The sequence below is a fragment of the Podarcis vaucheri genome, assembly GCF_965113315.1.
Source record: "Podarcis vaucheri genome assembly, chromosome: 14".
Lineage (NCBI taxonomy): Eukaryota > Metazoa > Chordata > Lepidosauria > Squamata > Lacertidae > Podarcis > Podarcis vaucheri.
Window position 1 is genome coordinate 40,490,827 of NC_138752.1, and position 27,079 is coordinate 40,517,905.

Sequence of the window (27,079 nt, forward strand, 5' to 3'; positions counted from 1 at the left end):
AGCCTGGGAGTCATTTTGGACTCACAGTTGTCCATGGAGGCACAGGTTAAATCCGTGTCCAGGGCAGCTGTGTACCAGCTCCATCTGGTACGTAGGCTGAGACCCTATCTGCCCGTGGACTGCCTCGCCAGAGTGGTGCATGCTCTGGTTATCTCCCGCTTGGACTACTGCAATGCGCTCTACGTGGGGCTACCTTTGAAGGTGACCCAGAAACTACAACTAATCCAGAATGCAGCAGCCAGACTGGTGACTGGGAGCGGCCGCCGAGACCATATAACACGGTCTTGAAAGACCTACATTGGCTCCCAGTACGTTTCCGAGCACAATTCAAAGTGTTGGTGCTGACCTTTAAAGCCCTAAACGGCCTCGGTCCAGTATACCTGAAGGAGCGTCTCCACCTCCATCGTTCTACCCGGACACTGAGGTCCAGCACCGAGGGCCTTCTGGCGGTTCCCTCACTGCGAGAAGCCAAGTTACAGGGAACCAGGCAGAGGGCCTTCTCGGTAGTGGCGCCCTCCCTGTGGAACGCCCTCCCACCAGATGTCAAAGAGAACAACAACTACCAGACTTTTAGAAGACATCTGAAGGCAGCCCTGTTTAGGGAAGCTTTTAATGTTTGATGTACCATAGTATTTTAATATTCTTTTGGAAGCCGCCCAGAGTGGCTGGGGAAACCCAGCCAGATGGGCGGGGTATAAATAATAAATTATTATTATATTATTATTATTATAGTGCAAATCCAGAGGCCCCGTCTCCCTCCTCCTCTATTGAAATGAAGCCAAGGAGGGTGAGATGGGGGACTTATTTTTATCCACTGCACTTTGTCCCACCATTTTCCTCCAAGGAGCTGTACATGGTTCTCCCCCTCCTCATTTTAATCCCACACAGCAACCCTGTGAGGTAGGTTAGGTTGAGAGAGGCAGTGAACTGCCCCGTCCCCAAGGTCATGGCCGAAGGGGGATTCGAACCCGGGTCCTATCCCAACGCTCTACGTCAGGCACCCCCAAACTCAGCCCGCTATATGTTTTTTTTTTTGAGACTACAATTCCCATCATCCCTGACCACTGGTCCTGTTAGCAACTCCACCTGTCTCTGGGTTTTGGATTTTTTGTCAGAACGTTCTCAGAGGGTTAGAGTAGGGTCACATGTGTCCACAGCCCTCAGCCTTAACACCGGCTCACCACAGGGTTGCGTGTTGAGTCCCCTGCTCTATGCTCTCTATACGTATGACTGTACAGCCATCTACTCCAGCAACAAAATCATCAAGTTTGCTGATGATACTACGGTGGTGGGGCTCATTTCGGGAGGGGATGAGTCCGCCTATCGGGACGAGGTGGAGCGGCTCTGTGTTTGGTGTGGAGAGAACAATCTGGCTCTCAATACGGCTAAGACCAAGGAATTGGTGGTGGATTACAGGAAAAAAAAGGCGGACATTCAGCCCTTGTATATCAACGGGGAACGGGTGGAGAGGGTGGCGGAATTCAGGTTTTTGGGAGTGACTATGGATCAGGGCATGACTTGGAGCGCAAATACCACTGCTCTGGTGAAGAAGGCCCAGCAGAGAATTTATTTCCTCAGACTTTTAAAAAAGAACAATCTGAGTGAGAGACTGCTGGTGTCCTTCTACCGAGGCTCCATAGAGAGCATACTTACATATTGTATTTGTGCTTGGTTCTCCAGTTGTACAGCTAGGGAGAGGAAGGTGCTCCAGAAGGTCATAACCACAGCCCAAAGGATTATTGGTCAACCTCTCCCACCTTTGGAAGAACTGTACGGTTCCCGTTGCCTTAGGAAAGCAAACAACATCCTGCGGGATCCATCTCACCCGGGATACAGTCTGTTTGCACTACTGCCTTCTGGCAGGAGGTATAGAAACATCAAGTCTAGGACAAATAGACTGAAAAACAGTTTCTATCCAAGAGCTGTGGCCTTTTTGAATGCTGTAACTCGATAGTGAGACCGGGGAGTTTGATGGGTGTGGGTGTGGGTGTGGTTGGAAGGTGGTTTGTTTGGTTGTTGCTGTTGTCTTGTTTTTGTTGTTTTTAAGGGTTGGCATCCAATTTCGTTGCACTTGTGCAATGCTGCACTAGTGTAATGACAATAAAGAATCTATCTATCTATCTATCTATCTATCTATCTATCTATCTATCTATCTATCTATCTATCTATGATGGGAGTTGTAGTCCCAAAAACATCTGGAGGGCCGAGTTTGAGGGTGCCTGCTCTACGTCACGACGGCTCCCGTCACGTTCTACGTCAGGAAATGGTTCCTCAAGCTCAGACGTCGCTCATTCTGAAAGCACTGCGTCCTCCCCCCCCAAAAAAAGCTGTTCGGAGCGCCTTGCTAACCCAACCCTGGGAGTCGCAACTCCGCTCCCAGCCGCCAGGCGGAGCAGGGATAACCCTTTCGCCTCTCGCACGCGCTTGCTTCCGGTAGGGAAGAGGAGACCATAGAGCGCATCCGGCACATGCGCCGTATCTCTTCCTGACTCGGCGTCGACCTTCGGAGGCTGCTCGGCGCGGCGGGGCTGAGGGGGGCGAGGGAGCGGCGATGCCGCGGGGCTGGGCGCCGGCGGCGCTCTGGTGGCTCCTGTGGGGCTGCCGCTTGTGGGACGCGGCGCGGGGCTCCGAGGATATCGTGGTGGGCTGCGGGGGCTTCGTCAAGTCCGACGTGGAGATCAACTATTCCCTGATCGAGGTGAGCGCTGCGCCTCCGGCTTCGCCCGCTCTGTGTCTCGCATTTGAAACGGGGGGGGGGGGGCGGGCAGGTGAAGCAGCTCCTGGGGGACTGAGAGGAAGAAGAAGAAGAAATGGATCAAGGGCCTCTTTCTCATTTTACTTACCCTACTTAATTCATAAAATTCATACATTGATTGTGAAAAACAAACATCCACCTCCCAAACCCCTCAAAGCGCTTTACGGAAAGATAAAGCGGCAGCATCAAGGAAAACGCACAACCCTAGTTTAAAGCAAACAAATGTTTAAAACTCTGAAGTGGGTTAGAATCACATCGACTTTCCAATAAGGTATGTTTTTTTGAAGGCTCCGAAGAGAGTTCAGCAAAGGCCCCTTGCACAAGCGAGTTCCAAAGTAGATGCACAATCTCAATAGGCAGCGAGTTCCAAAGTAGATGCTCCGATCAAGTTCCTTACCTTGTACTTTTTAGTGCATGGCACTTATGTAGCTGTAGGAAACGCTCACCGCATGCATAGAGTGGATTTATTGCACCACGAACTCTTTAACCCGTTAGTTGCGCAAACCTAAGTTTCCATTATGCAGTTGAGCTCCTCTTATGAAATGCTGACAAGCTGAAGGTGTCTTGCATTCACCCTGCACTATCCTGCTACAGAAGAAGGAAAGCCTGTTCTGTGACCAGCGCTGAAGCGCAAAGCAGGTTGTGTGCCTTTGCCAGTCCACTCGCGAGAAGTTCTACAGTTTACAGCCATTTTGTGTGGGGGTTCCTGTTCCTGCCCCCCCATGTTGACGGAGTGCATATAAGTGCCCCCACCCCCATTGCACTCTTTTTGTGACGTGTTGAGTGTTGCCTTCAGGTTACTTCAGGGTTCAGTGCGGGTGATTTTGCGTCTTTCAGATAGTGGCTTCTCTTCTGGGGTGATCAGACAGGCTAGTGTTATTCTTATTTTTTGCAGGCCAGTAACTTTTGTGGGCTTATTTGCAAGGCTGCTTTAGCCTTTCATGTAAAGTAGGGTGGGACACCTGTGGCCTTCAGATGTTGCTGGAGTACAGTTCTTATTGTCCCTGACCATTGGCTGTGTTGGATGAGAATTGATGGGAGTTGGCATCCAATGAGGACCACAGGTTCCCTACCCCTGCTTTAAACCATAGCTAAAAGCGTAACTGTAGCTTAAAGGTGAAGGTGCAACATACCAGGGATAAAATGGCTGTTTTGCACCTCCATCCTCCTGTTCTGCTACTGGGGGAATTAAGCTTTGCTTTGGCTTAGTGTTACATCCAAATCCAGGTCTCCCTCTGAACAAACTGAGAGTTGTATATAAAGGTTTCTTCTTAGCTTACTAGTTGTGTTTTGTTTGGTGGAGCCGAACCATGAGCCTAGGTTTGGACATAATGCTGAGCCAAACCATGGCTTTCCTTCCTGGAGTGGAGCAGGAGGAGGAGTGGGGGGACAGACATGAAGCACTTAGTTTTCTTCCTGTTCACCAGCATATGGTATTTTTGCTCTGAAACCATATTTTTAAGCTTAACTGTGTTTTAATGTGTCATGCAAACCAGGTCATTGTGTGTTCTGTATTTTATTTTATTTTATTGCAAAAAGCTTTTGAGTTTATTTAATATAAAGAAAAATGAGGTATATGAGTTTAAAATATTAAATAATTGCTGTAGCAGAATTACCATATTCCATTGTGGGCTTTTTGCTTTTAATTTATAGATTAAATTGTACACCAAGCATGGAACCTTGAAATACCAAACAGACTGTGCTCCAAATAATGGTTACTTCATGATTCCTCTGTACGATAAGGTAAGCAACCGTATGGTAACTGAACTGTGACAGCCAGGGATCGCTAACCTTTTTGTACCTGTGAGTAAATTTGCAAACTGGAGAAACTGGGAACGCCATCACCCCACTCCACACCGCTGTCAACCTCTGCTGCTGTCTGTTCTACAGGCTACAGTGGCAAGCTTTCAAGCCTAATTTTAGCGCTGGGTGAGGGAGGGGCTACCGGTTCCAGGCTAGTGACCCCTGGCGTAGGTCTTTCTTGAGTTTTGAGTTTATTTTTCTGCCTTGCGTGTACAGCTAATTGCGCAAAAGTCAAATGTACGTAAGTTGAGGGCTTACTGTACTGTGTACAGTTCGGGTAACTTCACCTGGAAAGGGATATTGCAGAATTGGAAAAGTTTCCAGAAAGGGCGACCACCACAATTATCAAGGGGATGGAGTAATGCCACTAAGAGGAAAGGCTGGAGCTTTGGGGACTTTTAAGTTTAGAAAAAAGGTTAGTAAGAGATGACACAATAACAGATTATAAAATTATTCATGGGAAGGAGAAATTGGATGGAGAAAAGGTTCTGCCTCTCTCATAACATTCAGAACTTGTGGACATCTAAGGAAGTTGAACATTAAAAGCTTCAGGACAGATAAAAGAAAGTACTCCACCTAGTGCATAGGATTTATTAGATACCCCTTGGGATAGAAGATAGTCAACTGCTGGGTTTTCTTTAGAAAGCTGTTGCATTTTTATTGTAATTGCAAAAAATGTTCATGATTTCTTTTGTAGGGGGATTTTGTCCTTAAAATTGAACCTCCCCTAGGGTGGAGTTTTGGTATGTATGTACCTGTTTGTTTGTTTTTTGATGGGGTGGGATATGAATTATTCCAAATGTTGGTTTTAGATCTATGTTTGGTTTTGCTCACTTTTGGCATGCTGTCTGAAAAAAGGTTCGCTGACCCAGCATACAGAACTGCGCTGTAACGTTGCGGTCATATGCATTCTTATCTGGGATTAAGTCCTACTGAACTCACTGTAAAAGGACAGTATAGGATTGCACTGGACTGAAACTGAGGTTTTCAAAAGTTCATTTCTAGTGGCATTTGCTTCTATAGGTGGCATAGGGACCCTTTGGCCCTTCAGTTGTGGCTGAACTACAGCTCTCCACTATCCCTGATCATTGACTGTGCTTGCTGGGACTGAAGAGAGTTGTAGTTTTGCAACCGGAGCACTAAGCATTCCTCACACCTGTTCTGTGGTGATAAAAAGTCAAAAGCTGTAGAGATAAGAACAGGGCTCTGTGTAGGATATGCTGGGCCTTGCATGGTGAAAAATGTGCTGTGACCCTGTCTCTTTGGGGGAAATGCTGCCTTGATTTTATTATCTATTTACTGAAAGCCTTTCTAAACTACTTAATTTTACAAAACAAAACAAAACCCTGAGCTGTATAAAAAAAATCCTTTAAAATCCACAGTATCATAACAACGGTAAAACAGCACTAAGTACACAGGAGCAGTAAAAACAGGAATTCAGTTTTGAATCCCTCCCCCTGCAAGTATAATGAAAACAACCAATAAAACAGGTAAACCAAACAGCTCTTTGGATCACAGCATTTAAAAAATGATGCTAAACCTGTTTGCCTGATATTGTCTCCCCTTTCCCATTACTAAGACTAGGAATCACTTGCAACTTATAAATCTGTTGACCAGAAGTGTTCAAAATAATCCACATAAGGCCCTCCAAACCCGACCATAGGTCTGCGGGGGTCTTTGATCTGATGAACTTATCTTAACAAATGCAGTAAAACTGTTCCAAATGTCATCAAATGGGCCTGTTTCTGTCTTCTAGCAACATGGTGGAGGAATTCAGAAATAGCAAGGTCCAATCTCATGGGTCAGGGAAAACTTTGGCAAAACGATAGCATCTTCACATGATATCCGAAGCAACCAAGGCTACACCCGCCTCATGTTTAACCCCCATGCATCCAGCCCATACATTTAACCACCCTTATACCATTTTTAGCAGTCATGGCTTCCCCCAGACAATCTTGGGAACTATTGTTTAAGGGTGCAGAGGTTTGTTATGAGGTCCCTATTTTTATAGACCTGTATTGATTGGTTTAACAATCAATCCCTCTTCTTTGCAAGGGAAATACTGTTCTCCTAACAACTCTTGCACCCTTAACAGACTACGCTTCCCAGGATTCTATGCTGAAAGCTGCAGCTGTTAAAATGGCATCATAGTGCTTTAAAATGTTTGGGGCGTATATGGTTTCAGGAATGATGCTTCATGTACAGCAGACGCAGAAGACATTGACATCATTTTTCCTCCGTTTAATGCTTTCCCTTTCATTCCCTCCCCACCAGAGCCCACAAGCGTGGACATCCACGTGGACGGCATAAATGACATTTGCACTAAAGGAGGAGACATCAACTTTGTGTTTACAGGCTTCTCCGTAAATGGGAAGGTAAAAGGTCCTTGCTGTTTGACCGCTGCTGCCTCCTTTTGGAGGAGGTGATGGGGAAGCAGGTTCTCTGTGCTTTCTTCCCTGCAAGCTGAAGAGCTGCTCTGTCCCCTTCTTTCCAGGTTCTCAGCAAAGGTCAGACACTGGGTCCTGCCGGGGTTCTTGTTGCGCTGCGGAATCTGGGTTCGGAGGCGAGCATACAAGCCACGACCACTCAGCCGGGCGGAAAGTGAGTCTGACTTGTTGCTGCAGGACTGTATCTCATGCTGTAGCTTCTATGGCACAGCAGATTTCTGTGTGTGCAGCGGATTTTCCACATCCTCTCCAGCCCACCCTGCCACGCCCACCCTCAAAATAAACTCTGGAGAGTTGAAGGGCTCCCTGGAGCAGCTTTGGGGAGCACACAGGTGGGAGAAGAGGAAATGACAGTCCCATTGTGCCAATGGGACTGCATACTCAGAGCATTAGTTTACAAATCATAGGTTATCTACGTACAGCAGCGCTTAGGGCTCACGAGTATAAAAGCGATTTACGAGCATAAAAACCCAACTGTGCAAGTGTTAAAATACAGAAATCCATAAATAGCATGCGCAATAAAACAACCCCATTAAAAACAGCACAGTAACTAAAAGAGAAGAATCTGGCTGAGAGAGCAAGGTAATGCCTGCATAAATAGAGTGTGTTGCTTGTATACCAGAGATGGTTTTTGGACAGTTGAAAATGTAGGGCCTGAGCGACTGCGTGAAAGTTTTTGCTTCCGATTCCTCCAGTCTTGGAGAGATTGTTTGAAAAAGAAGGGCAGGGGACCATAGCTCAGTGGTGAAGCACATGGTGGGTGGGTACAAATATCATCATCGTACGGCACACCCTGTTAGCCAGAGCTATTCTGTTTGTGAACCAACTTTCCCTTTCTACAGGTATGCCTTTTTCAAAGTCCTTCCTGGGGAATACGAAATCTTTGCTTCCCATCCAACCTGGATGCTGAAAGAGGTGAGTGCTGCTGTAAATGGAAGCGCCGAGCTTGCACACAAATCTGCCCCATACACTAGTGAAGTGACTTTAAGGCTCTGACTTTCTCAGAACAAGAAGGATCTTTCAATGGTCAAAATGGTTTTGTACTTACAGAAATTACAAAAAAAGCCTCCAAAACTGTATGTTAACTCTTTTTGTGGAATTATGAGACCAACCGTTCACATTTTTCTATATTTCAGGCCAGCACAACTGTGAGAGTGACCAATTCCAATGCTTATGCCTCTGGCCCTCTTGTTGTTGCTGGTTACAACGTTTCAGGATCCGTCCGGAGTGATGGGGAGCCCATGAAAGGGGTCATGTTCCTCCTTTTCTCGTCGTCGGTAACCAAGGAGGTCAGTTGTACATCATGCAAAAGAGAGGGCTGTAGCCAACTATCCACCCCCCCGTAGACCTATTGAAACTAATGAACCCAAGTTAGTCATTCCCATTAATTTCAATGGGTTTACCTTGAGTAGGACTAACACTGGATACAACTCGGAATGTTTTTGACATCTGTGGAGATGCGATATCGGTCTTGTTTTTTTACCCCCTCGTACTGTTTTTGACAAACGTGCCTAACTGCAGTTAAATGAGCCTGGTCTTCACAGAATGAGATAGTGGTAGAGTCAGGCTGTGGAAGAAAGGGACTGTGTCGCTTAATTCATTTTATTCATAAAAAGTATTTATATACAGTGGTACCTCGGGTTACATACGCTTCAGGTTATATACTCTTCAGGTTACAGACTCCACTAACCCAGAAATATTACCTCGGGTTAAGAACTTTGCTTCAGGATGAGAACAGAAATTGTGCGGCGGTGGCACAGCGGCAGCGGGATACCCCATTAGCTAAAGTGGTGCTTCAGGTTAAGAACAGTTTCAGGTTAAGAACGGACCTCCAGAACGAATTAAGTTCTTAATCCGAGGTACCACTGTATCTCCATTAAAACGCAAAAAAGCCAAAACACTTCCATACAATAAAATCCCTATTAATAAAGTTAAAATTAGAAATCAGCTGACCTTTATGGAAAGAGGTATTCTTACTTGCCTGCATAAATCTTACAGAATTGAAAAGTTATCAATAGGTATTTAAAAGCTGAAACAGATGGTGCCTTCAGAGTACAGATGGAGGACCACATTTCTAAAGTTTTACCAACCATCAGGGATGATAGGAGAAGTATGCCAACAACTTCTAGGGATCCAAGCTTGAACACTGCTCCCATTCATCTGGTTTGTGGGGAACGGCCAATGCTCCAAAGTAATTAGATGATGGGCGGTGTGAGTTTCTCTTGCATCTTGGGAAGGGGAGGGAGCGATTCTGTACCCGAGTTCCATGTGCACAGTCCTGGTTTTTGCATATGAAGCATCTGCTTTGTCTGCTGCTCAGTGAGCCAAATTCCCTGTTTGTTTACATGAAGAGGAAATATCATTGTTTGAGTGCCTCTCCAGATGAATGGGGAAGCTTTGGCAGCCGCAGAGCTCCTATTTATGCATTGGGAAATTCTGTGCTTCTCGGGGTTCCTTGTTCTCGGTATAGAGGATTGTCTGCCTTCTTTTGTACAGGACATCATGGGCTGCAGCACCTCTCCAGTTGACGGCTTTCCTGCCAGGGATGATTCTCTCGCCTATCTGTGCAATGTCCTCTCCAAAGAGGACGGCTCGTTTACTTTTCTGTCTTTGCCGAGTGGGAAATACACTGTGGTGAGTAATGAGAGAGCTCCCCGGCCTTTCTGAATAATGATTTCCTCAAAAGTGAAGGCTACAAGCAGGGGTCATCCGCCTTCTTGGGGCCCATGGGTGCAGTTGGAGGTCATAGAAACTGGTGTGTGTGTGTTGACAACAACACTTGCACTCTGCAGCCACACACACACCCTCATCTCCCCACTGCAAACAGCAAGTAGGCTTGAAAAAAATAAAATAAACTTTTTTCAAACATATTTTGTATGTGTGAGAGAGAGAGCGACAGAGATTTATTTGTTGCATTTATATCCAACTTTTTCTCCCATGAGCTCAAGATATACATGGTGCTCCCCCTTAAGGTAAAGGTAAAGGGACCCCTGACCATTAGGTCCAGTCGTGACCAACTCTGGGGTTACGGCGCTCATCTCGCTTTATTGGCCGAGGGAGCCGGCGTACAGCTTCCGGGTCATGTGGCCAGCATGACTAAGCCGCTTCTGGCGAACCAGAGCAGCGCACGGAAACGCCGTTTAGCTTCCCGCCGGAGTGGTACCTATTTATCTACTTGCACTTCGGTGTGCTTCGGCAAGTCCTAGGCTCTGTGGTTTAACCCACAGTGCCACCCGCGTCCCTCTCCCCCTTCAGGTAGATACATATTATTACATTGGGCTGTATCCAACTAAGTATTACTCAGTGTATACTCACTGAAATGAATGGCCTAAGCTCATCATGCCCGTTAATTTCTTTCCTCTGGTTATGGCTAACGTTGGATGCAGCCGATTGCTTGGAGGGCCCCTAGATTCAACAGTCACCATTGCTAGAGAAACACTTCCCACTGCGATGGATTGGATTTTGTCTGGATTTGTCTTTTGGAGAAACACGTTGCTTAACCTGAGGCTCTGCATTCTTCTCAGGTCCCCTTTTACCGAGGCGAGAGAATTATGTTTGATGTTGCTCCATCTAGATTGGACTTTACGGTGGAGCATGACAGTTTGAAAATTGAGGTGAGCTCTTCTCGAATTACCCTTTTTGCACTTTGGATGAATTTAGGTAAAGCATATCGTACGGATGGATGTATCTTAACCTGAAATAATCCAGCAATTCAGAACTATTTCAAATGGGGTAGGAGGGAGGAAAAACAGTTCCAGTATGATGCTGAAAAAATAACTTCTAAATCACGTCTTGCCAAAGGGTTGGGGGACCCTGAAAGATTCTGTGCTGTTTGGTGGGATTTTATCTTATGTACGAAAAAATGGACACACGGGACTCCCTCTCCGTAGCATAATGTATAATTTTTGTTTTCCTAATGGTCTTAAGTACTTTACAAACCTAATGCTGAATCCTTCTTGGATATACAGTGTGCCTTTTTTGTACTTCTGCTATTTTTATTGTATTGATTTGATTTACCTCGATAAAATCTTTAAATAATAAAAATATATGTATTTTTTTTTTTAAATTGTCCAGTGGCACCTTAGTTTGTTCTTGGTATGTGGTTTTGTGTGCACCGAGAACAAACTTAGTTGGTCTCTAAGGTGCCACTGGACAACTTTTTTATTTTTTAAAAATATATTTCTACTGCATCAGACCAACACGGCTACCTACCTGAATCTAATAAAAATAAATTTTTTATTATTCAGCTGTTGATCTCTCCTACTTCCTCCCTTTCAGCCCATTTTCCATGTCATGGGCTTCTCAGTCACAGGGAGGGTTTTGAACAGCCCAGAAGGGGAAGGCGTTTCAGATGCTACTGTGACGCTGAATAACCAGATTAAAGGTATGTGCTTCTTGTTTTGCTCTGGCGTCCTACCTATTTGATGCTTTTGGCCAAGCTGAATTCAAACACAATCTGTCCATTTTTAATCTGTCCACAGTTACTACCAAGTCTGACGGCTCTTTCCGACTTGAAAACATAACCACCGGAACGTATACCATTCAAGCCCAGAAAGAGCACCTCTTCTTCGAGACCATTACGGTGAAAATTGCCCCCAACACTCCCCAGCTGGCTGACATCATCACAACAGAGTGAGTGTCTGAGTAGGAAGCCGAGCAAGACAGCAAGGGCGGGATTGGGGTTTTTCAGAGCAGAGCCAAGAGGCCTTGGGATAGGAGCACAGGAAGCTACCATACACCAGGGAGGGGCTGGAACTCAGTGGCAGAGCAGCTGCCTCATGTGCAGGAGGTTGCGAGTTCCAGCCCCAACATCTCCAGGTAGGCCTAGGGAAGATCTTCTGACCTCCTGTAGAGTTGCTACCAGTCAGAGTAGACAGTGCTAAGCAAGATGGACCACTGGTGTGGCTTGCTTCTTTATGAATGAATGAATGTAGATTCAGGTAGGTAGCCATGTTGGTCTGACGCAGTCGAAATAAATAAATAAATAAATAAAAATTGTCCAGTAGCACTTTAGAGACTCCTTAGAGTTTTTTTATCTATTTAAAGTTTTTTTATTTATACAACAAGAAAAACAAACAAACAAACAAACAAACACAAATACCAAATTATACACAAATTACAAAAATAACCATAGACACATAATATTCTTAGCAAACAATAAAACACCTATTGGTCTTAACACTAAAGACCCAACCTCCCGTCTATTCCATACTTCAAATTCATATTACTTATTGCCAATACACATTTTTTCATAATTAAACTTATTCTCATTAAATCTAATTTCTTATATCTACCTTACAACTATTACTGAAGTTCCTCGAATGCTGCAACAGAATTTAAACTACTATATTTATTTTTCAGATATTCTTTAAAAACCTCCCAGATACGGTAGAGTTTTTGAGTGTGGTGTAGTGGTTAAGAGCGGTAGTCTCGTAATCTGGTGAACCGGGTTCGCGTCTCCGCTCCTCCACATGCAGCTGCTGGGTGACCTTGGGCTAGTCACACTTCTCTGAAGTCTCTCAACCTCACTCACCTCACAGAGTGTTTGTTTTGGGGGAGGAAGGGAAAGGAGAATGTTAGCTGCTTTGAGACTCCTTCAGGTAGTGATAAAGCAGGATTTTAATCCAAATCCAATGACATTGTTGTTAGGATATTTCCGTTCCCCCTTAAAAGGGAGCAGGATGTTTGTGTCACAGCCTGCGTATTTCCTGTTCACAGGATGTTTATGTTTTGCTGTTCCTTTCGATTTCTCAGTCTGTCGGAGACTCTGACGCAGGACAGTCATGTCTCTCTTTGTTCTGATCAACACTGAATAAAGTCTATAAATAATGCTCTTCTGCAGTGCAACTTTTGGCTGTGCTTTATCTGCTGAAAGAGTGTGCACGAGCCCTGGAATGTGGCTAGGAATTTCCAGGAAACTCGTGTTGCTAGAAGCTGCGTGGCTACAGGGATCGATGGACGTCCGGCAGCCAGCTTGGGGCCATGATGGACTATATCTCCCTGGCAGTATCCCAACAACAGTCCCACCTTTCCTCCAAGCCATTCATGGTGGCCTACAGAGTTCTCCCCGTTTTATCCTCACAGGAACCCTTTGAGATAGCTCAGGTAGAGAATAAGTGACTGGCTAAAGGCTACCCGGTGAACTTCATAGCTTTGATCTTTGCTTCCCCAGGTCCTGATCAGACACTCTGTCCAACACGGGAGCAAGTTTGGTGTAATGGTTAGAGTGTTGGACGCGGACCTGGGAGGCCAGGGTTTGAGTCCCCAGTCAGCCATGAAGTTCTCTTGGGCCAGTCACTTCGCTCTCAGACCAGCCCTACCTCACAGGGTGGTTGTGAGGGTGAAATGGGGAGGAGGAGAACCATGTGCCTTGAGATCCTTGGAAGTTAAAGGTAGTACAGTGTATAATTGTCAACAACAACAATGGTGTTGTTACATCGGAGTTGGGAACCTTGTGGCCTTTAAGATTTCCAGACAATTCCAGTTGTTCCTGACCATTGGCAATGCCCTTCTTTCCCCAATAGGTTCAGTGTCTGCGGCCAGATATCAGTAACCCGCTTTCCTGACTCTATCAAGCAGATCAACAAATACAAGGTGACGATGTTGCCTCAAGACAAGGACAAAACCTTGATGGTTACTACAGAAACGGACACTCGCGGTGCTTTCTGCTTCAAGGCAAAATCGGGTGCCTATGTCATCCAGGTCAGAATAACTAATACCTCTTAAGAAAAGAAATAACTTGTAAAAGCAATCAAATCTGGAAGCTTGGGAGCAGATTTCTGTTTCTCAAAGTGGTGGGAGACCTTAGGCCCAGGGACCACATGTGGCCCTCAAACCTTCTCTACCTGGCCCTTGGAACCCTTTACTCTCCCTGCTTTGTACCCCAGTTTTTCCCTGGCTGGAATGTGTCCTTGAACTCTGATAATGCTTCTCTCTTGCCTCTTAGATGGCAGAGGAGTGGGTGTGGGTGTGTAGAAACTAGACCAGGGTTTCCCAGTCTCCAGCTGTTTTGGGGCTACAGTTCCCATCATCTCTGACCACTGGTCCTGCTACCCAGGGATGATGGGAGTTGTAGTCCAAAAACAGCCAGAGACCTAAGTTTGGGAAACCCTGAACTATGCTACTGCACAAAGGGAAAAATTGACATTCATTGCTCCACCCACCACTGGTATGTGAGCCCCAGGTGGTCGGCCTGAGGGAAGTGCGGCCTACAACTTCCATCAGCCTTTGCAAGCATACTCAGTGATCTCCTTGCATATTTCCAGTTCCTTGCTCCTTGCTGCTCAGCGAATGGGGTGCAGCTGTTGTCTGAGAGCCAGTGTGGTGTAGTGGTTAAGAGCGATAGACTTGTAATCTGGGGAACCGGGTTTGCATCTCCGCTCCTCCACATGCAGCTGCTGGGTGACCTTGGGCTAGTCACACTTTTCTGAAGTCTCTCAGCCTCACTCACCTCACAGAGTGTTTGTTGTGGGGGAGGAAGGGAAAGGAGAATGTTAGCCGCTTTGAGACTCCTTCGGGTAGTGATAAAGCGGGATATCAAATCCAAACTCTTCTACTCTTTGTCTTTTATCTGTGTTGCTCCATTTCACACAAAGAAGTCATTCTCAGCGTCATTTTATTTGCTGTAGGTGATCGTTCCCGAGGCAGAATCCAGAGCTGGCCTTGCTTTGAAACCCAAGACATTTCCTGTGACGGTTGCCTCCAAACCGGTGCTGGACGTGACCTTCTCACAGTTCCTGGCCTCCATTTCGGGGAAAGTCACTTGTTTGGGTAAGATTTGTGCCGATGGGTGGAAATAGTTGACTTAGGTTGCTCATATGGTCTGATGGGAATAGCTGACACTGTGCCCTCCAGATCTTGTTGGGCGTCAACTCCCATCAGCCCCAGACAGCAAGGGGTGATGGGTGTTGCCGTCCTTCAACATCTGGAGGGCTCCACGTTGACTACTGTAGCAATATAGCCACCAAGGCTAAGGCCTGCGGACCTCCAGGGGATCTCCCAGCACACTAAACTATCCTTACGCCTGTCAGTCTCCTTAAAGGAGGCTTTACTTCCCTTTGGCAGTCTCCCCCCCCCATTGGGGTGGAATTGGGGAACATCAGGCTGAAATGCGGCCCTCCAGGCCTCTCTGTCTGGCCCCTTGGCCCTCCCTAGGCTATAGTGCCTCTCCACAGCCCTCACCAATGTTTCTCCACACCATTGAGAGCTGTTTCCTGGCTGGAATATACCCTTGCAGCTGCCATAATGCCTCTTGTGTACCTAGATGGAGAAAGCTGTGCGTCCGCCGTGTCCTCTGACTTTTGCATGCTTGAAATGCAGCGTACAAAGTTAAGAGCTGCATCCCTTTCTCCCTCCTCTTTCTGCCTGGCCCTGCCTCAGCGCTGGAATGTGACCCCCAGGAAACCTTCCACGAGGGACTGCTGCTCTCCCTACACCTGTCTTGGCACAAAATATAAAGCGTGAATGGGGCCCCTGTTTGCAAATGTGTGACGTACAAATATCCTAGAATCATAGAATCATAGAGTTGGAAGAGACCACAAGGGCCATCGAGTCCAACCCCCTGCCAAGCAGGAAACACCATCAGAGCACTCCTGACATATGGTTGTCAAGCCTCTGCTTAAAGACCTCCAAAGTAGGAGACTCCACCACACTCCTTGGCAGCAAATTCCACTGTTGAACAGCTCTTACTGTCAGGAAGTTCTTCCTAATGTTTAGGTGGAATCTTCTTTCTTGTAGTTTGGATCCATTGCTCCGTGTCCGCTTCTCCGGAGCAGCATAAAACAACCTTTCTCCCTCCTCTATGTGACATCCTTTTATATATTTGAACATGGCTATCATATCACCCCTTAACCTCCTCTTCTCCAGGCTAAACATGCCCAGCTCCCTTAGCCGTTCCTCATAAGGCATCGTTTCCAGGCCTTTGACCATTTTGGTTGCCCTCCTCTGGACACGTTCCAGTTTGTCAGTGTCCTTCTTGAATTGTGGTGCCCAGAACTGGACACAGTACTCCAGGTGAGGTCTGACCAGAGCAGAATACAGCGGCACTATTACTTCCCTTGATCTAGATGCTATACTCCTATTGATGCAGCCCAGAATTGCATTGGCTTTTTTAGCTGCCGCGTCACACTGTTGGCTCATGTCAAGTTTGTGGTCAACCAAGGCTCCTAGATCCTCCTAGATCCTTGCTTGGGAATTTGTGGGTTGTATATTTAGTGTTGCTCGTACACAGAGTAAGCCTGTATACAGTGGTGCCCCGCAAGACGAACGCCTCGCAAGACGGAAAACCCGCTAGACGAAAGGGTTTTCCGTTTTGCAGGCGCTTCGCAAAACGAATTTCCCTATGGGGTTGCTTCGCAAGACGAAAAAATCTTGCGCGTCCCCGCGGGTTTTTTTCGCTCCCCCCCTTTTCCTAAGCCGCCTATCAGCTGTTCCGCTGAAAAACCCGCTTAACAGCTGATCAGGGAAAGCCGCTAGACCGCTGTAGCGCTAATCAATGGGTTTGCTTCGCAAGACGAAAAAACCGCTAGACGACGAGAATCGCGGAACGGATTCTTTTCGTCTTGCGAGGCACCACTGTATTGACATGACTACCTGTGGGCCATTGATTTCAGAGGAACTTTGCTGGATGCAATCATGTGATTGGCTGCAAATTCTTGTTGAGTGTCTGCTTGCAGATTTGTTCTCAAATGAGTGCTGTCTCTCATCAAGAAGCTAACATCTGAATCAAGCCTCTGCCCCCCCCCAAAAAAAAGTCCTAAGGAGGCTGCTGACTAAACATGCCAATCTGAAACCTGCACATTCTCCTCTTTTTGTCTTCCCCTAGATGCTTGTGGCGAATTGACGGTGACACTCCAGTCTGTGAACCGGCAGGGGGAGAAGCGTAGCCTTCAACTTGCAGCAAAGTCTAACTCAGTGACTTTCTTGTTTGAAAATGTGCTTCCTGGAAAGTATAAAAGTAAGGACAATGCAGTGCTTTTAGTTTGTATGTAATAAAGTCATCTGCTAGTGCAAAGATTTCCACCTGTGTAATGGAACTTAATCTTCTTACGTGCCTTCCCTAATTACCCCAAAAACCTCTGGAGCAGATTTTGGGGGGCCAAGAGAGGGCATGTGGGGCGAGGGAGTCTGGTTGCACAGGGGTGTTTATTGCCTTTTCGCTGTTTCAAATTGTGCCAGAATGTGCTACTCATTCATATTTATGCTCCACTTTTCACCATATCATTTATTTCTGTGCTCCCTTTCCAGAGTTGAAACCATGCTCAAGGCAGCTTCCAACATGAAAACGTTTATTTCATAATTTTAAAAATATATAACAGTAGTCGTAAGCCATAAATAAAAGCATGTCAAAATGTACACAACAAAACTAAACCACCTCCACATAAGACATAAGAATTAAAAACAAAGCTGCGAAAAAATAATATCAATAGGACAGTAGAATTAAAATCTCCCAAAATTTATTCTTGACACCAACAAAAATCCCTAAACAATGCCCCACTTTTTGGACAAGATATGTCTCCACTGAAGTTCAGCCTTCAGTGTTTAATCAATTTAATATGCTAGATGCCATTAAATAAATAAATAAGCCACTGCCACCACCCTGTTAATCGTTTTAAAAGATGCCTTAACCAGGCAGCATAATGTTATTTTTCTTTAAAAAATCATTTTAATACAATTGCTTATTAAAAAAAAACCCAGAAGGAAAATACCCTATTAAAAAGAAACTTTCCCATGTTCTCTTGCACGCTGAAGTTTCCCCTGGTTTCTGTGTCCAATGTGTACAATCCAGTGTGGTGTAGTGGTTAAGAGCGGTAGTCACGTAATCTGGGAAACCGGGTTCGCGTCTCTGCTCCTCTACATGCAGCTGCTGGGTGACCTTGGGCCAGTCACACTTCTCTGAAGTCTCTCAGCCCCACTCACCTCACAGAGTGTTTGTTGTGGGGGAGGAAGGGAAAGGAGAATGTTAGCCGCTTTGAGACTCCTGAAGGGGAGCGAAAGGCGGGATATCAAATCCAAACTCTTCTTCTTCTTCTTCTTCTTCCAAAGAGAGAGAGAGAGAGAGAGAAATATGGAGAATGTACAGGTGAAAGCATATAAGTTCCTTACGTCTTGCATACTTCCTTTTCAAGCAGGGGAAGCCAATGTGGTGCCCTCCATTTTTTATGGGCTCCAGCTCCCATCAGCCCCTGCCAGCACGGCCAATGGTCAGGGATGATGGAAATGGCTGTTCCTGCCACATCCGGAGGGCGCCACATTGGCTGAATATGCCCAGTTCTTCCATATCTGGACTTATTTTTAAACGCTAGTGCTTACAAAATGTTCGGATGACTCCTGTGCTTGTCTAACTGCTTGCTTTATAAGCATCAGACATGACACCTTCCCCTTACTGGTCTGTCTTTTTTCTTTTAAGTGAGCATCATCCGTGAAGACTGGTGCTGGAAGAATAAATCCTTGGAACTTGAGGTTTTGGAAGAAGATGCGTCAGGGATTGAGTTCCGCCAGACCGGCTATATGCTGCGCTGTTCTCTTTCCCATGCGATCACTTTGGTGAGATCACGGCTTATATGTGTTCTCTTTGGCCTGAACTGCCCCACAATATATAATCATAGGCAACTGCCTTATAGACAGTCAGACTCAGTATTGACCATAAGAGTTGCCCCTTCCAGTCCATTCCAGCCCTTTCCAAAATCTGGTAATCACCAACCTGGCCGCTGCCCATAAATATCAAATTAATGATTTAAGTAATATATTTCTATATTGCTGGTTGTGCTGTGGTCTAAACCACTTAGCCTCTTGGGCTTGCTGATGAGAAAGTCGGCAGTTTGAATCCCCACAACGGGGTAAGCTCCCATTGCTCTGTCCCAGCTCCTGCCCACCTAGTACAGTGGTACCTCGGGTTACATACGCTTCAGGTTACATACACTTCAGGTTACATACTCCGCTAACCCAGAAATAGTACCTCGGGTTAAGAACTTTACCTCAGGATGAGAACAGAAATCGTGCTCTGGCGGCGCAGCGGTCCTTCAGGTTAAGAACAGTTTCAGGTTAAGAATGGGCCTCCGGAATGAATTAAGTACTTAACCCGAGGTACCACTGTAGTTCGAAAGTAGATAAATAGGTACTGCTGTGGTGGGAAGGTAGATGGCATTTCTGTATGCTCTGGTTTCCGTCAAGGTGTTCCGTTGTGCCAGAAGCGGTTTAGTCCTGCTGGCCACATGACCCAGAGAGCTGTCTGTGGACAAACGCCGACTCCCTGAGTCTGAAAGTGAGATGAGCGCCACAACCCCATAGTCACCTTTGACTGGACTTAACTGTCCAGGGGTCCTTTGCCTTTACTGCCTTTCCCACTTAATTTTGGAGGCAGAATTGAAAACTGCTGTAGTTGTTTGAAAACTGACTTGGAAACTTCAAAGATTGGGATTCAATGCCTGCTAATAAGCTTCTTGGGTTTTTTGTCATCAGGAGTTTTATCAGGATGGAAATGGACCTGAGAACGTTGGCATTTATAACCTGTCCAAAGGCGTGAACAGATTCTGCCTCTCCAAGCCGGGTAAGTGTCTCGTTGGAAATGAATGCTGTTGTGTGTATGTGTATGTGCTTGTGCGTGAGGTTCCAAGATAGTGGTAAATTTTGAAGTGCAGCCCCCATAACAGCCCCCAAAGCTGCAGCCCATCACAAGGCGAGTCTGCAAATTCATGAAGGTGTATTGGTTTACCCCATTCGCCAAAGAGCAGGAGTGCCTAGCCTAATATCCAACATTTTAGGATCAACAGATAGCCATAGACAGGTAAGCTGCAAAAGATGGTTAGCATGTTGGACATTGACTGGGAAATCCCAAGTTCACTGGATGACTGTAGCCCAATCGCTGTCTTGGGTTAGGCTCCCTTGCAGGGTTGTTGCTTTGAGGTTGGAGTAGACCAAGAACCAGAACCTTCCTGGGGTGCCTTCTCCTGAGTTTGAGGAGCCAAGTGCATCCTGGAGTACTCCACCAGTCCTGTAGGGGGCACACCAGGTGGGAGGCCATGGAACGTAGGAGGAGTGCCTATCTACCTATGTGGTCTGCACTGAGACAAAGAATAGGTGAGGTTGTGTCTTTTGTTAGGCAAGCCTCTTGTTTAGGCAGCAGGTTTCAGGTTGCCAGCAAATGCTAGTGTGATATAGTTTTGAAGTATGGGGACCTTCGGAATCTGAAATCAGAATTGCAACTGTGTCTCACTTTGATATTTTCAGGTGTGTACGAAGTCACACCCCGTTCCTGCCACCGTTTTGAACACGAATACTACACCTATGATACGTAAGCATGAAGTAGCAGCTGGCTGGTAACCTTTGCGGAAATGTTCACCGGCAATATTTGCAATGGATAAATGTGATAAACTAGAATGAGGCTTCACATATGTGAAGCTGTTTCCGGGGCTTCTAGAGGCTGTGGTGGAGCCGCTTTTCCATGGGTTCATCGCACAGTGCGGCTGTTGTGTTCTTCAAAGAACGAGCACTTAACTGCCTGGTTGGAGCCAGGCAAGCAGGTCCTTAGCACCTGACAGTCTTCCTTGATCCCAGCTGGGTGACACTTGCATGCTAAAGAGCTGGCTGTTTGGAGTCTAGGAAGCTGCCTTAACATCAGGCCATTCAGTTCAGTATTGTCTATAGCAGTGGTGGGGAACTTTTGGCCCGCAGGCCAAGCTTGGTCCTACTTGCCTGCCTGATGTCAATAGGCAGCGAGATCCAAATTCTAGGTCCTGCCACATTATGATAGCCGTTTTCAAATGGCCCAAAGGCTGTCACATGGAGGATGGAGCAAGCTTGTTTTCTCCTTCTCCAGAGGCTAAGACCTGAACCGATGGATTCAGCTTACGAAAAAGGAGATTCTGATGAAACATCAAGAAGAACTTTCTGACACAGAGCTGTTTGACAGCGAAACAGACTCCCACAAGACGTGGTAGACTCTCCTTCCTTGGGAGACTTTTAAGCAGGGTTTGGATGGCCATATGTCATGGATGGTTTAAGTTGAGATTTCTGCATTGCAGGGGGTTGGACTAGATGACCCCCAGGGTCCCTTCCGACTCTACAGTTCTATGAGTCTGTGTTATAGCAGCACTGTGTTGTGTGTGCAGGTAGCTCTCATGCCACTGCTAGAGCATCTAAAGGCCACTTAAATGTTATTTAAATGTACAGGTGAAACTCAAAAAATTAGAATATCGTGGAAAAGTTCATTTATTTCAGTAATTGAACTTAAAGGTAAAACTAATATATGAGATAGACTCATGACATGCAACACAAGATATGGCAAGCCTTTATTTGTTATAATTGTGATGATTATGGCATACAGCTGATGAAAACCCCAAATTAACAATCTCAGAAAATTAGATTATTGTGAAAAGGTGCAGTAGCTATTCAATCCATAACACCTGCATTGGGTTCCTGAGCCTTTAAACAGTCTCTCAGTCTGGTTCAGTAGGAAGCACAATCATGGGGAGGGCTGCTAACCTGACAGTTGTGCAGAAAGCTATCATTGAGACCCTCCATAAGGAGGGAAAAGCCTCAAAAGGTAATTGCAGAAGAAGTTGGATGTTCCCAAAGTGCTGTTTCAAAGCACATTAATGAAAAGTTATGCGGAAGGGGAAAGTGTGGAAGAAAAAGGTGCAGAAGCAGCAGGGATGACCGCAGCCTGGAGAGGGTTGTCAGGAAAAGACCATTAGAGTTTCACCTGTAATCTTAATTTGATGGCAGCTTTTCTTTTTCACCACCAGTAGAGGGAGTACATTACACTGACTTTTAAGAATGTTGAGCAGACCAATATTCATGTAGCCCACACATGGGTAAACTCATCCACTTTTTTGGGGGGGGGGAGATCCTAGGAACATGCTTTATAAATATGCCATTTCAAATTGTCATATTTGACAGGTTGATTTCTCTGAAAACTTCCACTGTAAAAGATTAAAACAAGGCATATAAGACATTGACATGATTGGCACTAGAGGGAATGTTTAGTCAATATTATTAGAGGGATGTTCGGCAGTGTGGTCCCCAAATGGGTTCTGCTCACCCCTGCGGTTTGCATTAATGACTCTCTCTTCCTGTGACCTCAGTTCAGACATTGCACCACAACACGCTTGTGGAAATTTTCCTTCTTATTATTAGACTTCATTGTAAGATCTCAGGGCAGGTCACAAGAAAAAAAAAATACAGGGTAAAAGCACAAATAAATAGTTAAAACGAAAACAACGAAACAATACCACTCCTTCCCACAAACACATTTAAAAATCTGTCGAAGATTAATCAGCCCAAAGCCTGGTTGAAGAGGAATATTTTCGCCTGGTTCCTAAAGATGTAGAATGAAGGCGCCAGGTGAACCTCCCTGGAGGGAGCATTCCACAAACGGGGCCACTGCATTAAAAGGCCTCTTCTCATGTTGTCACCCTCTGGACCTCTCATGGAGGAGACACATGAAGAAGGGCCTCTGATTGCAGAACCCAGGTTGGTTTATAAGTGGAGAGACTGTGCTGAGCCATTTAGAGGTTGTTGTGATATCTTAAACGACAAGCCCTAGATTGCGGCCATCTTTCCACCTCTGGAGGCTGTTATATCACGACGATGGGAGTGAACCTATTATAGTTATAGGGCAAAGAGACGGATAAACTGAGATAAACATATTGCCAGTCCCCATTCTAGTTGGTTTTCCTAAACATGCCGGTGTGTTTCAAGTCTCTTAAAGTGGTTCAGCACTTTTGCTACTCAACTTCTTCAGATATCTGCCTCCAGAAACATTTCCCTCTTCAATTAACCACCCTGTTTTCCAATTCTTGCTTATATACAATATTTTCAATCCTCTTCCCAATCTTTTAGCTAGTCAGATGGAGTGTAGATTCCTATTTAGGCTTCTATTTCTCCTTAACTGCCAGATTCCTAGGCTGAATTTTTGACCCTCCAGTGTGGAACATCTTGAGCTAAACATCCCCTTAAACATTTAGCCTTAGCTGTTGACCCAGCTGAGAGTCTTTAAGTAAACCTCAACCATTTTAAAACCCCAAGCCAAATGCAAATGGCTGAAAATCCTTTCCCTTTCATAGAGTGGAATGGAAAGCAAAAGGTGGTTGTTGGGATCGATTTTAAGTGCCCCCTCTCCCTTTTTGGTTCCAGGTCTGCTCCGAGTATACTGACGCTGACTGCGATCCGTCACCATGTCCTCGGAACTATAACAGCTGATAAATTGATGGATGTGATGGTTACCATAAAGTAAGAACTTTGGGGTTGCAAAGACTACCCTTAATTACCAAGTTTTAACAAATGTTCGGTGTCTTGTGTGGCTAGTGGGTTGCAGATGCTTAGGAGAAGGGTTTTTTTTTTTTTACACGTGTAGAAATTTCCAAAAGGTCCACGTTTCCTTTATTCTGTGGGGCATCCCTGAGTTGAAACAGTTGTGCATCTAATCTCTCTAGAGCTCGAAAGGATATGCCCACTGTCTGCTCTAAAGCACTGGTCTTCAACTGGTGGGTCACAGCCTGATCCACAGAGCACAACCTACCACATGCAGATATATGGCAAAAGATCAAGAAATGGATCCCCAAATGTGTCTTTGGGTTAGAAGTGGCCCCCTGAGACTATTAATCTCAGGGCTGTGGGTTTAAGCCCCCTGTTGGGCAAAAAAGATTCCTGCATTGCAGGGGGTTGGACTAGATGACCCTGATGGTCCCTTCCAGCTGCACAGTTCTATGATTCTAAGACTCTACTGCTCTAGAGAGCACAATGACTGTTTCATATTTCAGGGCCTACAGCACTAGAGTGCCCTCTTTGAGGCTGGTAGTCATCATCATGCGCTTCAACCTTGTACAACTTGTGAACTACAGTCGTACCTTGGTTCTCGAATGGCTCAGTTGCCGAACACATTGGCTCCTGAACGCTGCAAACTCGGAAGTAAGTGTTCCGGTTTGCGAATGTTTTTTGGAAGCTGAACATCTTCCGTGGCTTCTGCTTGAGTGCCAGAAGCTCCTGCATCAACTGGAAGCCACACCTTGGTTTTCAAACACTTTGGGGAGTTGAACAGACTCCCAGAACGGATTAAGTTTGAGAACCGAGGCATCTCAGAAGCTATAGGAATATTAAGGGAGATAGCCTGGGCCACACCCACACTATGCATTTGAAGCATTCTTACGCAAATGTAAACCGTCATGGAGAATCCTGGGAGCTGTACTTTGTTAAAGTCCTGGGGATTCTCCATGACTGTTGAAAACGGCATAAGAATGCTTTAAAATTGTATGCTGTGGATCAGACTGCTGGTCTGCCTAGCTCAGTACTGCATATTGTGGAGTGCTGGCAGCCACCCAGTCTCTTGGGCAGAAATTGGTCTACCAGGTGCTGAGCCTGAACGTGCCGCAGGCCATCCAAAAGGATCCTCTGTCCCAGCGATGGAGAAGCCATGGCCAGGTGTTTCTGGACTACAGATCCAGTAGACCACAGCCTGCATGCCCAGTGGTCAGGAATGATGGGAGCTGTAGTCCAGCAACGTTTGGAGGGTTGCAAGTTCCCGTTTTATGCCCCCGAAGAACAAAACGAAGGGGCCCTTTCAATATCTTCCCCTTGGTGGCCATTTCCCCTGCCAGTTTTGCATTCAGTCGATTCATTCTCTTGTTTTGTTTTCTCAGATCCTCGATCGACAGCGAACCCGACCTGGTGCTTGGCCCCCTGAAATCTCAGCAGGAGCTGCGTCGGGAGCAGCAGCTGGCCGAGATCGAGGCCCGCAGGCAGGAGAGGGAGAAGAAAGGCCCGGAAGAGGAAGGATCTGAGCCTCCAGTACAGGAAATGGTGGAGGAACTACAAGGGCCGTTCCACTATGAGTTTTCCTACTGGGCGAGGTGCGTTTGTCTTCTGCCCTGAGAGGTCCTTTTTCTTGTTGTTATAGAAGCTTTCAAGGAAAGTTTGAACTGCTGTCTCTTCAGGCTGCAGCACACAGGGGGTTGGGAACCTCAGGGGCCAAATGTAGCGCTTCAGGTCTCTCTGTTTGGCCCCTGGCACTCTTGCTAGGTCACACCCCTCTCTGGCCCTGCTTTGCACCCCAAGTGTTTTATTTATTTATTAAATTTGTATACCACCTTCTTTGTAGCTGTAGGTCTCGGGGTGGCTGACAACAAAAACCTACAACGTAGAAAACTCAGAATACATAATAGAAATAATTAAAATGATTAACAATACTAGTGTATACGACTTATAAAAATACACTCGGCAATCAAAGAAGCATTGAAACATCCCTGTCTCCCTTAAAAACATTAACCTTACCGCAAGGGGGCCGGCCCACGCCCTCATTCCTCCCTCCCGAAGTGTCACCCCCACAAAGGGACGACACCCTTTGGCGTCGCCTCTTTTGCGGTGGCCCCGTTCCCAAGGCAGGCAGGCTTTCTATATTTGCCCTTGAATTCTGATTGTGCCTCTGGAGGTCAGAGAGGGGCGTTTGAATGTGTGCAAAAACCAGGCTGTTGCATAAAGTTCAAATTTGTGTTTGTTGCTCCACCCCCTTTTCATTCTGGCCCCGCCCAGGAGGGAATGCAACCCTCAGGATGAGAAAGGTTACCCGTCCTTTAGCATTGTCCATCTTGAGACAGCTGTTTGGACTCAGCCGTGCAGTTCCAGCTCCCATGTTCTTTTATGGTTCTTTTTCCAGGTCTGGGGAGAAAATCACGGTGACGCCATCCTCGAAAGAGCTCCTTTTCTACCCGCCTTCCATAGAAACGGTTGTCAGTGGAGGTAAGTCTTGGCTGTAGCTCAGCGCTGGGAAGTTGCTGGTGGATTTGCAGAGCCCAGTGGGTCGAGCGACTAAGCCTGGGACAACGGCTGAATCAGGGAGCGTTGGACTAGGAGGCTGTAAAAGGAAGGGGCCAATGCCGTTAATGCAGCAAAGCAGAGATAAAACACTTCCATTGGCTCCCCAGGGGCATCTGCTTGGCCACTGTGAGAACAGGACAGTGGATCTGCTTCTCCACTGTCGGGATTCACAGAATAGTAAGTCTGCAGGCTTGAGTTTGCTAGCTGAGGCAATCAGCCTACAAAACTTTCTATGGAAGTGCTGAGTCAGAAAGACTCAGCAGTAATGTGCTGTCAGTTGATTGGCTGTCATTGGTTTAAAGGGGAAACCTGTCCAGCAGTAAGAGAGAGAGAGATAGAAAGGTCTTTCTATTTGCCTTAAGGTGCAGCCAGGTTCCCTGTTTGACTGTATGAACCGCTCGTGTATTATAAAGTAAAGGTAAAGGTAAAGGGACGCCTGACCATTAGGTCCAGTCGTGGCCGACTCTGGGGTTGCGGCACTCATCTCGCTTTACTGGCCAAGGGAGCCGGCATACAGCTTCTGGATCATGTGGCTAGCATGACTAAGCCGCTTCTGGCAGACCAGAGCAGCGTATGGAAATGCCGTTTACCTTCCCGCCAGAGCGGTACCTATTTATCTACTTGCACTTTGACGTGCTTTCGAACTGCTAGGTTGGCAGGAGCAGGGACCGAGCAACGGGAGCTCACCCCCTCGCGGTGATTTGAACCGCCGACCTTCTGATCGGCAAGTCCTAGGCTCTGTGGTTTAACCCACAGCGCCACCCACGTCCCTGTAGATTATTGTATATATTTGTATATACATATATATAGCTCACAATAAAGCTTCACTGAAGAACCTGGAACTCTGAGCGTTTCTGCTAAAGCGCCGCGGAGAATTCACGACATCCACAGAGCAGGACCTGAAGCAGTGGATTAAAGTTGCAAGAAAGGAGATTACAAATAAGCATTAGGAAGAATTTTCTGCTGGCAAGAACTCTGCGACAGTGGGTGGACTTCCTCTCCTTCACTGGAGGCTTTTAAACAGAAGTTGGGTGGCCACCTGCCAGGGATTCTCTAGCTGTGATTCCTGCATTGCAGGGAGTTGGTTCTAGATGACCCTGGCGAGTCCCTTCCGATTCTATGAGATGGACCTTTGGCCTGATCTAGCAGATCAGAGGGAAAAGGTCGCAATACAGCAACCATTAGAAGTAACAGTAATTCAGCTTTGGCAATGAAAATCGAAAAAGCATGTGGCCATTTATGGTCCAGAGGCCTTCCTAAACAG

The 27,079-nt window shown here is 46.2% G+C and overlaps 1 protein-coding gene across 1 annotated transcript in view; it reads left to right on the forward strand.

Moving 5' to 3' along the window:
• The first annotated feature begins 2,536 nt into the window (after positions 1–2,536).
• The window catches only part of LOC309519244 (BOS complex subunit NOMO1-like), a 36,953-nt gene continuing 12,410 nt past the window's right edge, over positions 2,537–27,079 (forward strand). The window contains exons 1-20 of the mRNA XM_082200040.1: positions 2,537–2,698; positions 4,409–4,498; positions 5,256–5,301; positions 6,833–6,933; positions 7,053–7,159; positions 7,848–7,920; positions 8,142–8,294; positions 9,502–9,639; positions 10,530–10,619; positions 11,284–11,389; positions 11,487–11,637; positions 13,530–13,707; positions 14,634–14,775; positions 16,829–16,960; positions 18,413–18,549; positions 19,465–19,552; positions 20,233–20,296; positions 23,140–23,235; positions 24,642–24,851; positions 25,655–25,737. Coding sequence (XP_082056166.1) covers positions 2,552–2,698; positions 4,409–4,498; positions 5,256–5,301; positions 6,833–6,933; positions 7,053–7,159; positions 7,848–7,920; positions 8,142–8,294; positions 9,502–9,639; positions 10,530–10,619; positions 11,284–11,389; positions 11,487–11,637; positions 13,530–13,707; positions 14,634–14,775; positions 16,829–16,960; positions 18,413–18,549; positions 19,465–19,552; positions 20,233–20,296; positions 23,140–23,235; positions 24,642–24,851; positions 25,655–25,737 — 2,332 coding nt within the window. The 5' untranslated portion in view covers positions 2,537–2,551. The remainder of the gene's footprint in view (positions 2,699–4,408; positions 4,499–5,255; positions 5,302–6,832; positions 6,934–7,052; positions 7,160–7,847; positions 7,921–8,141; positions 8,295–9,501; positions 9,640–10,529; positions 10,620–11,283; positions 11,390–11,486; positions 11,638–13,529; positions 13,708–14,633; positions 14,776–16,828; positions 16,961–18,412; positions 18,550–19,464; positions 19,553–20,232; positions 20,297–23,139; positions 23,236–24,641; positions 24,852–25,654; positions 25,738–27,079) is intronic.